Consider the following 11,658-nt stretch of genomic DNA (forward strand, 5'->3'; position numbering starts at 1 on the left):
GGGTTTTTTTTTTTTTTTTTTTTTTTTTGCCAGGCCATGTTTTGTCATGCCCTCTTGTCTTTTTTTTTCCATGAGGCCCTGTCCTCAGGAGGAAAGGAACAAGATGCATGCTTTTTGTTTTATGTGGGGCCTTGCCTATCTGTGGGAGGAGGCGAGTTATGCCTGGCCATAGTGATCTATAGCACAGTGCTCCCAGCATACTAATGGCAAGAAAAAAAAATCTTTAAAACACTTACATAGATAGCATTTACCATATCCCATACTGTTTGAGTGCTTTACTACTCCTTACAATAGTGCAGTGAAGTGTAGATATTATTATTAACAACCATTTTAGGAAAGTATAGTTAGTAACAGATTATGTTTGCACAAGGTTTAGTAAGTGGTTGGACCTAGTTGGAGTCTAAAAGTTCTTGATATTGTCTCCATATCTTTTTCTTTAAGTTGATGGTGATGGAACCCAAGCCTTGCTCATGCTAGGCAGATATTTGACCACTGAGCTACACCTTTAGCCCCCAATCATTTTTTAAAATCATTGTGCAAGGCATTTTCTTTTTAACTCTCAGTACTGGGGATGAAAACCAGGGGTGCACTAACACTAAGCTATATCCCTCTTTTTATTTTTTATTTTGAGACAGGGTCTTGCTAAGTTGGGCTGGCCTTTAACTTGTTATTCTCCAAGTAGCTGAGGTTATAGGTGTACACCACTGTGTGCAACTCTGCTAGGCTTTCAGAAATGGATATATGTTTATACTAGAAATTAGTGAGCTTATATTATTTCTGCCCTGCAATCAGCTGTTTTTCACTTCATGTATAGAGAACTATTTTCTTTATCAGTTTACAACTCCCAGATAGTCATTGTGTAAATAAATTTTAGTTTTATGAAAACTAGTTTACACAATTAACTATTTTGAGAACCACTGAACTATTTTCTTTTGCCTAACACATGTCCCCTCATTAAAGGCATTTATTTAGTACCTGCTGTATACGGGTTGATATTTACATTGTAGGAGAAAGAACCAAAGAAGCTTTGTGTGGATGGTCTTGCTCTCAAGTTTGGCAGAAGTATAGAAGAGGCATATATATTTTAAAATATATATATATTCTAAGTGCTGTAATGGAAATACTGCTATTATGTAGGTTTGCATATTGGGTGTACATAAACTTATCGCTAAGATAACGTCTAATTTAAAATACTTGGCATAAGTACTTCATGATATGGTCTAATGTCTCAGATTCTATCCCTAATAGCTCCCAATCTCAGACACACCTACATAATGATAATTTCCCAAAAGAGAATAATTTATACTTTATGACTACTATTTTTTGCACTTGTTTGGCAAACTCTTCATTTCTCACTACCACGTAATTGTCTTCTCCGAAACTTTTCCCAGTTCACTTACGTTGAGGAATCTGTTTTGTCATTTGTGTCACCACTGTACCTATACTTCTTTACATTAGTACTGATAACAGCGCTTTGAATTTGTATCTCCTGTATCTTGTGACAAACACCTATCCTGCAGTCACTAGAGGGTTGAGGCAGAAGTTCAAGACTAGCAGGGGTAATACAGAGATCCTATGTTAAAAAAGAATGCTGTAGACTGGGTCAGAATAAAGGTTTTTATCTAAGGGTATTAGATTTTAGCCTGGTTTAAGGGTAAAAAGCACAGACTTTTTTGGGGAAGGAGAGAAATAGTTGTGTTTACTATTTTTAGTGTTATGCCTACCTGTTCCCCCCCACCCCCCAGGAACTCAGGGCCTTTTGTGCTAAGCTGTATCCTTAGCTTTTTGTAATCTTCTTTTTGAGACAGGGCCTCAAGTTGCTCACTTGCCTAGGGTGAACTCAAACTTTGAGATCCTCCTGCTTCACCCTCCCAAAGTGTTCATACCTGTTTTAAAATAACATTTCTGATAATAGTTCTGAGAATGGGACTGTGAGGCAAAGGGGCTGCAGAATAGTTTGTTTCTGCAGATAAAAAGTGAGCTCATCCTAAGGATGTGTTAGAATCATTAGGACCTGGTATTCAGTGTGATGTGGTATGCTACATGAAAAAGACGAGGAAGCTCAATGGTTGGCAGTACCATTAAGACTAGAAATGATGTATTACTTTTCAAATGAAGATGACACACTTAATTTAAAGGATTATTGTATAGCAGATTCCTGTGGTAAATTGAAATTGAGGTGGTAGATACTTTGGTTCTCCAACCTGGGGTTTTCAGTGAAAATCTTTATACATATATATATGAAAAATAGATGGCATGTTCTTAAAATATGTCTATAGATTACTCTTAATTTTTGGGGGGTCACATGTTGGTTAATAGTGGTATGCAATCTAGAATTTAGGAGAAAGATTTGTATTTGTGTTGTAGTTTTATGTCTTATCATGTAGTTATTATTTCAGGCTATGTTGATGACATTGGCCAGAAAGTATATAAAAACAGAAGAGAACAAATTGGAGAGTAGAATTCTTGGTAATAATTGAGGGCAAGTAGGGAAAGTAGGAAAGAGGAACTGTATGAGTTCAAGAAGCAGTCAGAAACTTGGAGAAAAACCAGAAATAAAATAGTAAACTCAGAATCCAAAGGAGGAAAAGAATGTTTAAAATAAGATATGGTTAGCATCTTACATACTGAAATTATCTGGAGAGAGAGACTCTACTGTAACACATCTGTTTAATTTTGCATATAACAGGTAATCAGTGATCATTAGGGCAGTTATATTGGCTTATTGCGTACATACATGAATTGAGGAGTATTTAGTATATGAGAAAGAACCCCTGACATTTGTTGATCATTTATGCTGCAATGTGGATTGCCACATTTATTTTTATGGTAACTTTGTGAGATAATTACTATTCTAAGATACAGATAAGGAAACTAAGGTGTAGAGAAGGGAAGAACTTTAAGTCAGATAACTAACACAGAGAACTGAGGTTTGAATTTGTGCCTGTCTGTGCCTTCTCCATTCTACTGAAAAGGCAAGACAGAAGTGTCTGCATACTGTTTTATTTAGTAGTAGGTTTTCATTATAGGAAGGAATGAAGCTTATGAAAGCTTTTTGTTGTTTTTTCAAGCCAAGTCCCTGATTATAAGGCACAGCAACAGGGAGGCACTTCTACGTGGCTTCAGAGCGAATTCAAGGCACCACTGGGCCTCAGCATAGGGCCTCCTTATGGCCAATGGTCCTCATCCATTAAAATTTACTCTAAGCTCTGACTGTCCGTCTATCACATTTCCAAATCCCAATTTTTCCAGTAATTCTGAGCCATTATGATAATTTTATTTTTGTCTTTAGTTACTTTAAAGTGTTAACATGTAGTAGTTACCTAATATGAGACTAAAAATTCTGATGTAGATATAGAGTGTATACTTTATTTCTTCCTTTAGATTTAAAGAACATGTACAGAATAACTTGCCTAGAGATCTTTTAACTGGTGAACAGTTTATCCAGCTGCGGAGGGAATTAGCTTCTGTAAATGGACATAGTGGTGACGATGGTCCTCCCGGTGATGATCTGCCATCAGGAATTGAAGACATAACTGATCCAGCAAAGGTAACCAGACTTACCCAAGATGTTCAGTGCATGAGAAACTAGGCTGTTGACTACTTCTGTTGCAGTAGCAATAAATTTATGTAGCTGGCAGTTAGCACCTGTGGATTAAATACAAATTTAATGTATAAACTGGATATGGTGGCACACACCCATAATACTGACTGCTTGGGAGACTAAGAAAGGAAGATTACAAGTTTGAGCTTACCCTTGGCAACTTACTGAGACCCTGCCTCAAAAACAGTTGGGAAAAAAAACCCCAAAAAAACACTAAGCTGGGTTGGGCATGTAGATCAATGGTAGAGAGCTTCTGGGGGTTGGATCCCTAGTACTAAGATTCTCCACCTTAAATTTTTTTTTTCTTATGACGAGAAACCTAGAAATAACTTACTTTAGGTATATTTTGCCTAGTTGTAATCTACTAGTCTATTAAAAATAAGCAAAAGGCTTATTAGGACATTCTGTTAAAATTTTAGTTAAAAACATTATTGTTGTTGCTGACATGTTGTGCACATTTGAAATCCCAGCTACTTGGGAGTCTGGGGCAGAAGGATTGCAAGTTTAAGGCCAGACTTGTCAAGAGCCTGTCTGAAAAAATAGAAAAATACATAGAGTTTGGGAAGAAGCTCAACAATAGAGCACTTGTTTGTGAAAGATCCTGGATTTAATCCTTATTACCACAGCAGTAAGGAAAAACTAATTGGTAATAGTTATAAACCCACTGCTATTGTAAGACTAAAGTATCTATGGATAATACTTAATGTAATTTTCAGGTGGTGGGGATTTAGCTCAGTGGTGCCGCCCCCTGCTTTCCAAGAACAAGGTCCTGAGTTTGATCCCTGGTATCAAACCAAAAATTTTTTTTCAGTATGTAACATGAAATTATTTTTCATTCTAAGCTAATAACCGAAATAGAGAACATGAGACACAGGATCATTGAAATTCATCAAGAAATGTTTAATTATAACGAGCATGAAGTTAGCAAAAGGTGGACATTTGAAGAAGGTGTAAGTATTTTTTCTGAAATAATCTTTAAATAATAAAGATAGGAATAATATATATATATATTTTGATAGCAATGTCTCTGTTACTTTTTCTTTTTGTGTATTTAACAGCTAAATAGGCATTTCATTTGTATTATCATTTTCCATTACCAGTTTTGGAATCTTGTCAGATTTAATGTTGAGGGCCGGGGATTTAGCTCAGTGGTTCCGCAAGTGCATCGCAAGTACAAGGACCCGAGTTCAATCCCCCGTACCAAAAAAAAAAAAAGAATTTGATCTTGAAGCTGTCTGCTTATCCAATTCAAGTTTGTTTTTTTTTTTCTGTGTTTGGTTTTTTGAGACAGGATTTCGCTATGTAGTTCAAGCTAGCTTTAAACTCACTCTAGCCCAGGCTGGCCTCGAACTCACATCAGTCCTCCTGCTTCACCCTGGGATTGCAGAGACTACAGGCATGTGCCACCACATCCAGCCCAATTCAGTTTTTAAAATCAGCTTTATACCCAGTAAAATTTGCCCCTTTTTGATACATAGCAAAATGAATTTTCCCCATAATTCTAATAATCTCCCTGCTTTCAATATGATTTATATGACATACAGTTTACCCATTTAAAATATGCAATTCAAGAGTTCATAATGTAAAGCTGGGTGTGGTGGCACCTTCCTGTAATCCCAGCTCTCGGGAGGCTGAGGCAGGAGGATCGCTGTAAGTTCGAGACCAGCCTGGGCTATATAGTAAGTTCCAGGTCAATCTCAACTACATAGTGAGACCCTGTCTCAAAAACCACCTCCCCCAAAAAAGAGTTCATAATGTATTTAGAGGTAAGTACAGTAATCACCATAGTCAATTTTAGAACATTCTTATCACTTGAAGAAACCCTTTACCTGTTAGTGCACCTGGAGTTTCCTACTGACCTGCAACAACTGTCAGTTCTAAGGTACCACTAATAATTTTTGTTTCTATGGATTTTTGTACAGTGGCCTTTTCGTATTAATTGAATTATATTATGTGTGGACTTTTGTAGCTGGCTGTAAAGTAACTTTTGATAAATGTGTATACATTGTATCAGCACCACAGTCAAGATACAGAATTATTTGTTACTCCAAAATGTCCCCTTGGTCACTTTCCAGTCATTTCTAGCCCAAGGCCACTACTGATCTACCTCTTATCACTATGGTATAATTGTTCAATTTAAAAATACTCAACAAGCTGGGCTTGATGGCACCGGCACCGCCTATTATCCCAGCACTCAAGGCTGAGGCAGGAGGATCACTGTGTTTGAGGCCAGCCTGGACTACACAGTGAGTTCTAGGCCAGCCTGCATTACAAAGTGAAACACTGTCTCAACAAACCAAAAAAGAAAATAAAAAAAGAGAAAATATTCAGCAAAGAATAAGTTAAATAAATAAAAATAAAATTTAAAAAATTATAAAGTGTGTTAATTCTATAAAAATAACTGAATAAAAGGGAAATGCACCCTATTCCATTTATAAAATGCAAAGAATTCAAGAAATTTTAATTAAAAATACAGAATTGTGTGATAATTAAATCTGTTGGTTCACTGTATTTTAACTTATTACAGTACTGTAGATATTTTGAAATTGGTATAGATTTACTTCCATTGTCATGTTATAATTTTATTACAGATTAAAAGACCTTATTTTCATGTGAAACCGTTGGAAAAGGCTCAATTAAAAAACTGGAAAGAATACTTAGAATTTGAAATTGAAAATGGAACTCATGAACGTGTTGTGGTTCTCTTTGAAAGATGTGTCATATCATGTGCCCTCTATGAGGAGTTTTGGATTAAGGTAAGAAAATCATATGCTATTAAACTTGAATACATTATAAACATTGATCTAGTGACTAACCTTTTTTTGTACTTCTGTTGAATGTTGTTCATATAACTATATCTGTTGCATTAGGAGATGGTCTGCTTGCAACCAGATTTGACTGCTGCATATGCCAACCTCGTTGCCTCTCCGTCCTTCCTTACAGAAACTAGTCTAGTGGTTCAATAAAGGTGCCGAATGGGTTTAAAAATAGAATTTTATCGTTCTGTCACTTATTTAATGGCTTGTTCAACTGTAAATTATTCAGTATCTCCTTTTTTCTGTGTGTAGTATGCCAAGTACATGGAAAACCATAGCATTGAAGGAGTGAGGCATGTCTTCAGCAGAGCTTGCACTATTCATCTCCCAAAGAAACCCATGGTGCATATGCTTTGGGCAGCTTTTGAGGAACAGCAGGGTAAGAACAAGGAAATTCAGCTCATATTGTTGGGACATTATTTCAGTGATAAATTAAGAAATTGAGTGTTGAAGATTGTGTAAAGAAGAGCTTGGCAGAGTTTTTTCAATAAAGGGACAGATAGTGATTATTTTAGCCTTTGTAGGCCAACTTGTCCTAATGACTCATCTTTGCCATTGTAGCCCCAAAGCAGCTGTAGACAATAAAGGAGATGACTATTTATACTTTTTCTTTCATTTATGCTATAATACAGATTGCCAATTTTATTTTTATGGTAACTTTGTGAGCTAATTATTATCCAGTGGTACAGATGAGGAAACTAAGGTGTAGAGAAGGGAAAAACTAAGTTTTTTTTGTACTGTGACTTGAGCTTAGGACCTTGTGCTTGCCAGGCAGGTGTGGTGCCACTGACATCCCTGGCCCTACACTTTTTCTTTTTGTTTTATTTTAAAAATACAAATAGGCAGAAGGCTAGATTTTGTTTATAGACTTTTTTTTTTTTTTTTTAACGTAGTAGAGGTCAAATCCAGGAATACTCTACCACTGAGCTACATCCCTGGCCCTTTTTATTATATTTAATTTTGAGATATGATTTAATTAAGCAGCTAGGCAAGGCTATAACTTGTGATTCTCCTGCCTCAGCCTCCCTAAGTGCTGGTATTATAGTTGTGAGCCGTCATGCCCAGTTTAATGCTTTTCAATACCTGGTGTAAAGAATACTTCAGAAATTTAAACAAAAGCATAAATATTTAATCGCTATTTCTAGGTAATATTAATGAAGCCAGGAATATCTTGAGAACATTTGAAGAATGTGTTCTGGGATTGGCAATGGTTCGTTTGCGAAGAGTAAGTTTAGAGCGACGGCATGGAAATATGGAAGAAGCTGAACATTTGCTTCAAGACGCTATTAAGAATGCCAGATCAAATAATGAATCATCGTTTTATGCTATCAAACTAGCCCGACATCTTTTCAAAATACAAAAAAATCTTCTCAAATCAAGAAAGGTGCTTTTGGAAGCAATTGAAAGAGATAAAGTATGTATTTGTGTTTTTTAGAATATCTTCCATAAAAACCATTGGTTGGTTTTTCACTTTGGCAACTATGATGAGAAATTTGGTCTGTTTGTAATATATTTTATTACAAAATGAGGACAACAGTCCCTCTAAACTGATGTTGCCATTTGCCCAGATTATCTTGAATTAAATTTGTAAACATTAAGATTATATAATTAAAATGGGTTACAGACATTGTGATACTTTTTTTGTTTTCCCTTTAGAAATTGTAAAAGAAATTTACTAGTTTATTAAGTAGAACACAGGGTCTGTGAGAGTACTCTATAAGCAAAAAGCATACGCATAACAAATGTAGCAGTGGGATAATCCTTCTGTATACAGTTGATGAAAGGTTGTGTATTGGAAAATTCTTTTTTAGGTTTTTAGCTATAGTCAAGTCTGTTGAAGATGAAAGTTTGTAACAAATCACTTCCAGCTCCAATTTAAGATATTTATCTACAGCCATACTATAATTGCTTAAATTATTGATGCTATAGAAGCCATTTTTTAAACAGTATGCTTCATTTTATGATTATCGTGCTAGGTCAAGTTATATTAAACCCAAGATAGTATATAGAATTTTCATTGGAAATTAATAGCTTACATAGTTTGGGAGATACTGGGATGATATTCTTACCTACCAATAGGGCAAAGTTTTACCCCTTTAGATGTATGCTGAAAACATTTAACATGAGATGTATTTTACTATTGAATTTTTTTGAATTGAGACATAAAAGTTAAGGCATTTTACATATTTATGCTGTAATCAAAATATTTTAGAAAATTAATTAATACTGCTTTTTACACAGGAGAACACAAAGTTATACCTCAATTTACTTGAAATGGAATATAGTGGTGACCTCAAACAAAATGAAGAAAACATACTAAATTGTTTTGACAAGGCTATACATGGTTCATTACCTATTAAAATGAGAATTACATTTTCTCAGAGAAAAGTGGAATTTCTTGAAGATTTTGGATCAGATGTTAATAAGTAAGGCCTTAATTATTTTAATGATTTAATGTTTGAATAAGTGAACATTGATTTCTTTGAATGGAAATTCAATGATTACAGATTTATAAACTTCATTGTAACAGTGCTTGCTTAGGTTACTTTTTCCTCATATATATGAGATGTTAAGTTTTGTAAATGTTTATGTGCCTTACAGGATGACATAATTTGTGTTTCCTTCAAAATTTGCCCTTGTTTTAGAATAAACTGAGTGAATGAGAGATGGCAGGAAGCAACAAATTGGTGAAACAGGAAATGAGACAGAGTATACCATGAAACACGTAAACATTCAGTTTAGAGGTCATTAAAGATACATGGATGGGATTAGCATGGATTAGGAATGCTTTTTTATGAGAGAATGGAGAAAAAGGGTAGATGTAGTCTCATAGAAGTGGTCATGTTTAATTGGCCTCATTTTTCTTCATTGTTAAAAGGCTGAACAATGAAGGTGATAGCAGGATTTGCTCTAGATTGGGAGAACAAATTTAAGAATTTAAATTTGCCAATAAGCAGGTGAGTAGAAATTCTGGCTATTGTATTAAAGTGCCAGTCTTACTATAGTAAGGAAATATCCCCAGAGCCTGTTTGGTATGTTGCTATAATTGGGAATGATTTCCATTGCAACTGAAAATTTCTTTTGCTTCCGTGTATATATTTTTGATGAGTGTAAAATTTCATTTAAACTGATATAAGAACCAAGATTTAAATTCTTGGTATCATTCGATTTTATAATCTCCTAATGAAAAATTTATAGCAGTATAGTAAGTAGAGGTTCTGTTCTTTTAATAGTTGAAAAGAAGTCTGTAAAAAGAGTTTAGACAATTTGTGGGACTGGGCATGTGAACCTACTGAAAAGCCTCTGCTGTTTTTGTTTGTTTCAGTACAAGGGATCAAGCTCAGGACTTCGTGCTTGCCAGGCAGGCACAGCTCTGCTGAGCTACGTCCCCAGCCCAAAGGGTCTACTCCTAAACTACCTCATATGCTGTGTATTTAATGTCTTGTGTATTTGGTACTTAAGAGGCATACAGAAGAACTGAGATCCATAATTTACCTTTTAGTTGGATGGTAGTCTCAAGGAAAGTAATATAAATGTGTGTATGTTAAGAAGTGAATAGATTTGTCCTGTTTTTCTCTTTATAGTCCTGGGGATTGAACCCAGGGCCTTAGTACTGAGCTGCACATCCAACACTTAAAAAACCTTTTATTGTAAACAGAGTCTTGCCCATTTGGGCTCCATTTTAAATCCTCCTGCCTCAGCTTGCCAGTGTAGGATCATGGGTGTGCTCTACTGTGCTGGGTTTAGTTAGATTTGTCATGTTTCAAAGTGGAGGTGGAGGGCCAGGGATTTAGCTCACTGGTGCTGCCACCTGCCTTGTAAACACAGGGTTCTAAGTTTTGATCCTGGGTACCAAAAATACAAAACCCAAAACAAAACAAAGTGGAGGTGGGGCCTCATTTAGTGACTGCTGGATTCTGATAAACTGAGAGGACACAGTAATGGAAGACTAAAGTCCATATAAGTTACATTTGCTTGGAGGGTTTTTCGAGGTAGTGGAAATGTGACTAACAATTTTTTTGTTGCTGTTCATGCTTCTAGGGAAGTACTCTACCATTAACCTACATTCCTATCCTGCGAGTATTATCTTGATTACTATGCTTTGAAAATTCAGAGCACATGTAGTAGGTCATTAACGGTAGTTGAATGTTGGAATTTGGGCCATCAAAATTAAATTACATAGTTTGATTGGAAGTAATAGGCAGACAAATTGGAAGTGTAGACAAATTGGAAGTGTAACACAAAGGTGTCATTAAAGTCCTTGCAGTTACAGGTATGGAGAGTCTGAGTAGCAGAACTAAGATTATTGTAGTTGAAACTTAAAAAAAGTGACAAAAACGAGCTGCTTAGAAATTTTACACATTGTTTCTCTGAATAGAAACAACTTAAAATCTTTTTTAAAATTTGGTTTTTGTTTATTCCAGAGGATTTTTTTTTTCTCCCCAGGCTTCTGAATGCTTATGATGAACATCAAACTCTCCTAAAAGAACAAGATAGTTTAAAAAGGAAAGCAGAAAATGGGTATGTAACTCCTTGGTAAATCAAGAAGGGCTGCTTAAGACTTTTCATTGTGCAGTTCCTTTAACACGTTCACAATGAGGCTGAAATTATGGCTGCTGGCAGCTCGGAACCACCACTGGTACTGTGTATGCTTGACTATCCCATCCCAGCAGGTGGCATGGAGTTGGGCATGTACCATTGGTGGTGGTTCAAGCTGGTGGGAACATGTTAAAGAGAAATACTAAGTGTTACCATTATGTTAACGGTGATTTAGATGTGTTTATGATTTGGGGAAAAAAATACTAAAATGATTGGAAGTTCTAATGCTGAACGCAAGAGGATACTGGGAGGCAGTAAACCATTAGGATGAGTGTAGTTAGGCCATGAGCCTTGTAAATTGAAAGAGTGACAGACATCAGCAGTCAGAGCAGGGATCCCAAATTCGAGGCTGGCAGTGGCAATGACATATAGAGCTGCCTTGGTGAAGCATGTTCCATCTCAGGCATGGCTGCTCAGCCCCAACTGAAGTTAGGAGAAATGTGGACACTGTAGACACAGTCTGATTTTTATGAAGTCAGGAGTAATTTTTTATATGAAAATCTTGAAAACATCACCCAGGCTATTTTGCTGCTCTGGCATAGACATGAGTTGATGTCTCAAGGAGAGGCCGCCCAGTGACTTAGCTGGATTGTAGGTTTTTATTTGTATTTGGTGTTTTTTTTTTTTTTTTTTTTTTTT

General features: G+C 35.8%; 1 protein-coding gene and 1 non-coding gene across 6 annotated transcripts in view; both read left to right on the forward strand.

Annotated features, from left to right (window-relative positions):
- Positions 1-11,658, forward strand: part of Prpf39 (pre-mRNA processing factor 39) — a 23,475-nt gene that overhangs the window by 9,785 nt on the left and 2,032 nt on the right. For all 5 annotated transcript variants that reach the window (XM_010632613.3, XM_010632614.3, XM_010632615.3 and 2 more), the window contains 7 exons: positions 3,385-3,550; positions 4,447-4,554; positions 6,196-6,360; positions 6,673-6,799; positions 7,566-7,834; positions 8,662-8,846; positions 10,867-10,941. In XM_010632613.3, the coding sequence (XP_010630915.1) occupies positions 3,385-3,550; positions 4,447-4,554; positions 6,196-6,360; positions 6,673-6,799; positions 7,566-7,834; positions 8,662-8,846; positions 10,867-10,941 (1,095 nt within the window). The remainder of the gene's footprint in view (positions 1-3,384; positions 3,551-4,446; positions 4,555-6,195; positions 6,361-6,672; positions 6,800-7,565; positions 7,835-8,661; positions 8,847-10,866; positions 10,942-11,658) is intronic.
- Positions 7,894-7,979, forward strand: LOC117286648. The gene has a single exon (XR_004517806.1). It is a non-coding gene; the product is annotated as a small nucleolar RNA SNORD127 (small nucleolar RNA).

Source organism: Fukomys damarensis, unplaced genomic scaffold (assembly GCF_012274545.1).
Source record: "Fukomys damarensis isolate Sample0158 unplaced genomic scaffold, DMR_v1.0_HiC HiC_scaffold_17, whole genome shotgun sequence".
In the NCBI taxonomy this organism is placed as follows: domain Eukaryota; kingdom Metazoa; phylum Chordata; class Mammalia; order Rodentia; family Bathyergidae; genus Fukomys; species Fukomys damarensis.